Raw genomic sequence first — 872 nt, 5'->3', positions numbered from 1 at the left:
AGCGCGTGCCAATAATGGGCAACAGAGGCCTAGAGCAGCGCGGGAAGAAATCTAAAGCCAAAGATTCGCCGCCGGTAGGGACTTTTCGAACAATCGTTGGTGTGATTTTATCTTGATGCGGCTCTAGGTGCAGGTGGCTGCCCTGGAAGTGCAAAATGTAAGAAAAGCGATCAGCCGATATGGAACTTTGCCGAAGGGTGCAAGAATTGGGGCCTATTTGGAGTCGCTTCGACAGAGCGGCATGTCAACGAACGAAGAATCCGGAGCTGCCGCTCAAATCGTCGCTCAAGTATCCGGAGATTCGGACTCGACTCCACGGTAAGCTGGTTGAACGATGGCTTCCCAGCTGAATTCCTAAAAAGTTTGTTCTTTAGATCACTGTCTCCCAGAACCAATATTAGGGCGCAGCCTCAAATGATCCGAAGCAACTCTTCAAGCGGAGTTACCGCCTTTCATGGCACGCATCCTCCCAGTTCTCCCACTTCCAAACTATCTAGAAATAGAAATTTAGCTCGGTAAATAACACTTTCGAATCCAGGGAAGATTCATAGATTCAAGCGTCATATTCGTTTTTTTTCCAGAAATAATACCGATAATATTCGATCGAGTCTACGCACCTTCAAAGGGCCGCAAAGTTCGTTCCGAGGGGGCAGCCCTTCACGGTCGGTGCCGCCCCCCACGTTGGCCGATTTGGAATTTCCACCGCCTCCAACTGATTTGCCGCCTCCCCCAGAAGAATTCGATAATACCAGTTCGATCGACATGGTGGATTGCAGCACGGCCATCATGTGCTCTTCGACTGAAATAAAGAAGAAAATAGTCCCGATGTCCCCCATGCTACCCAGCAAGAAAGTGCATCGGGAGGTGCTGGA

The 872-nt window shown here is 49.9% G+C and overlaps 1 protein-coding gene across 1 annotated transcript in view; it reads left to right on the top strand.

The window, feature by feature from the left end:
• The first annotated feature begins 6 nt into the window (after window positions 1-6).
• LOC125505394 (tyrosine-protein kinase Abl-like) overlaps window positions 7-872 on the top strand; it is a 2,190-nt gene continuing 1,324 nt past the window's right edge. The window contains exons 1-4 of the mRNA XM_048669118.1: window positions 7-74; window positions 128-318; window positions 375-515; window positions 582-866. Of these exons, the coding sequence (XP_048525075.1) occupies window positions 15-74; window positions 128-318; window positions 375-515; window positions 582-866 (677 nt within the window). The 5' untranslated portion in view covers window positions 7-14. The remainder of the gene's footprint in view (window positions 75-127; window positions 319-374; window positions 516-581; window positions 867-872) is intronic.

Source organism: Dendroctonus ponderosae, unplaced genomic scaffold, assembly GCF_020466585.1.
Source record: "Dendroctonus ponderosae isolate FM_Combo_2020 unplaced genomic scaffold, Dpon_F_20191213v2 Dpon_F_20191213_8, whole genome shotgun sequence".
In the NCBI taxonomy this organism is placed as follows: domain Eukaryota; kingdom Metazoa; phylum Arthropoda; class Insecta; order Coleoptera; family Curculionidae; genus Dendroctonus; species Dendroctonus ponderosae.
Note: the sequence above shows the minus strand (reverse complement) of the source record. Positions and strands in the feature narration are given on the sequence as shown.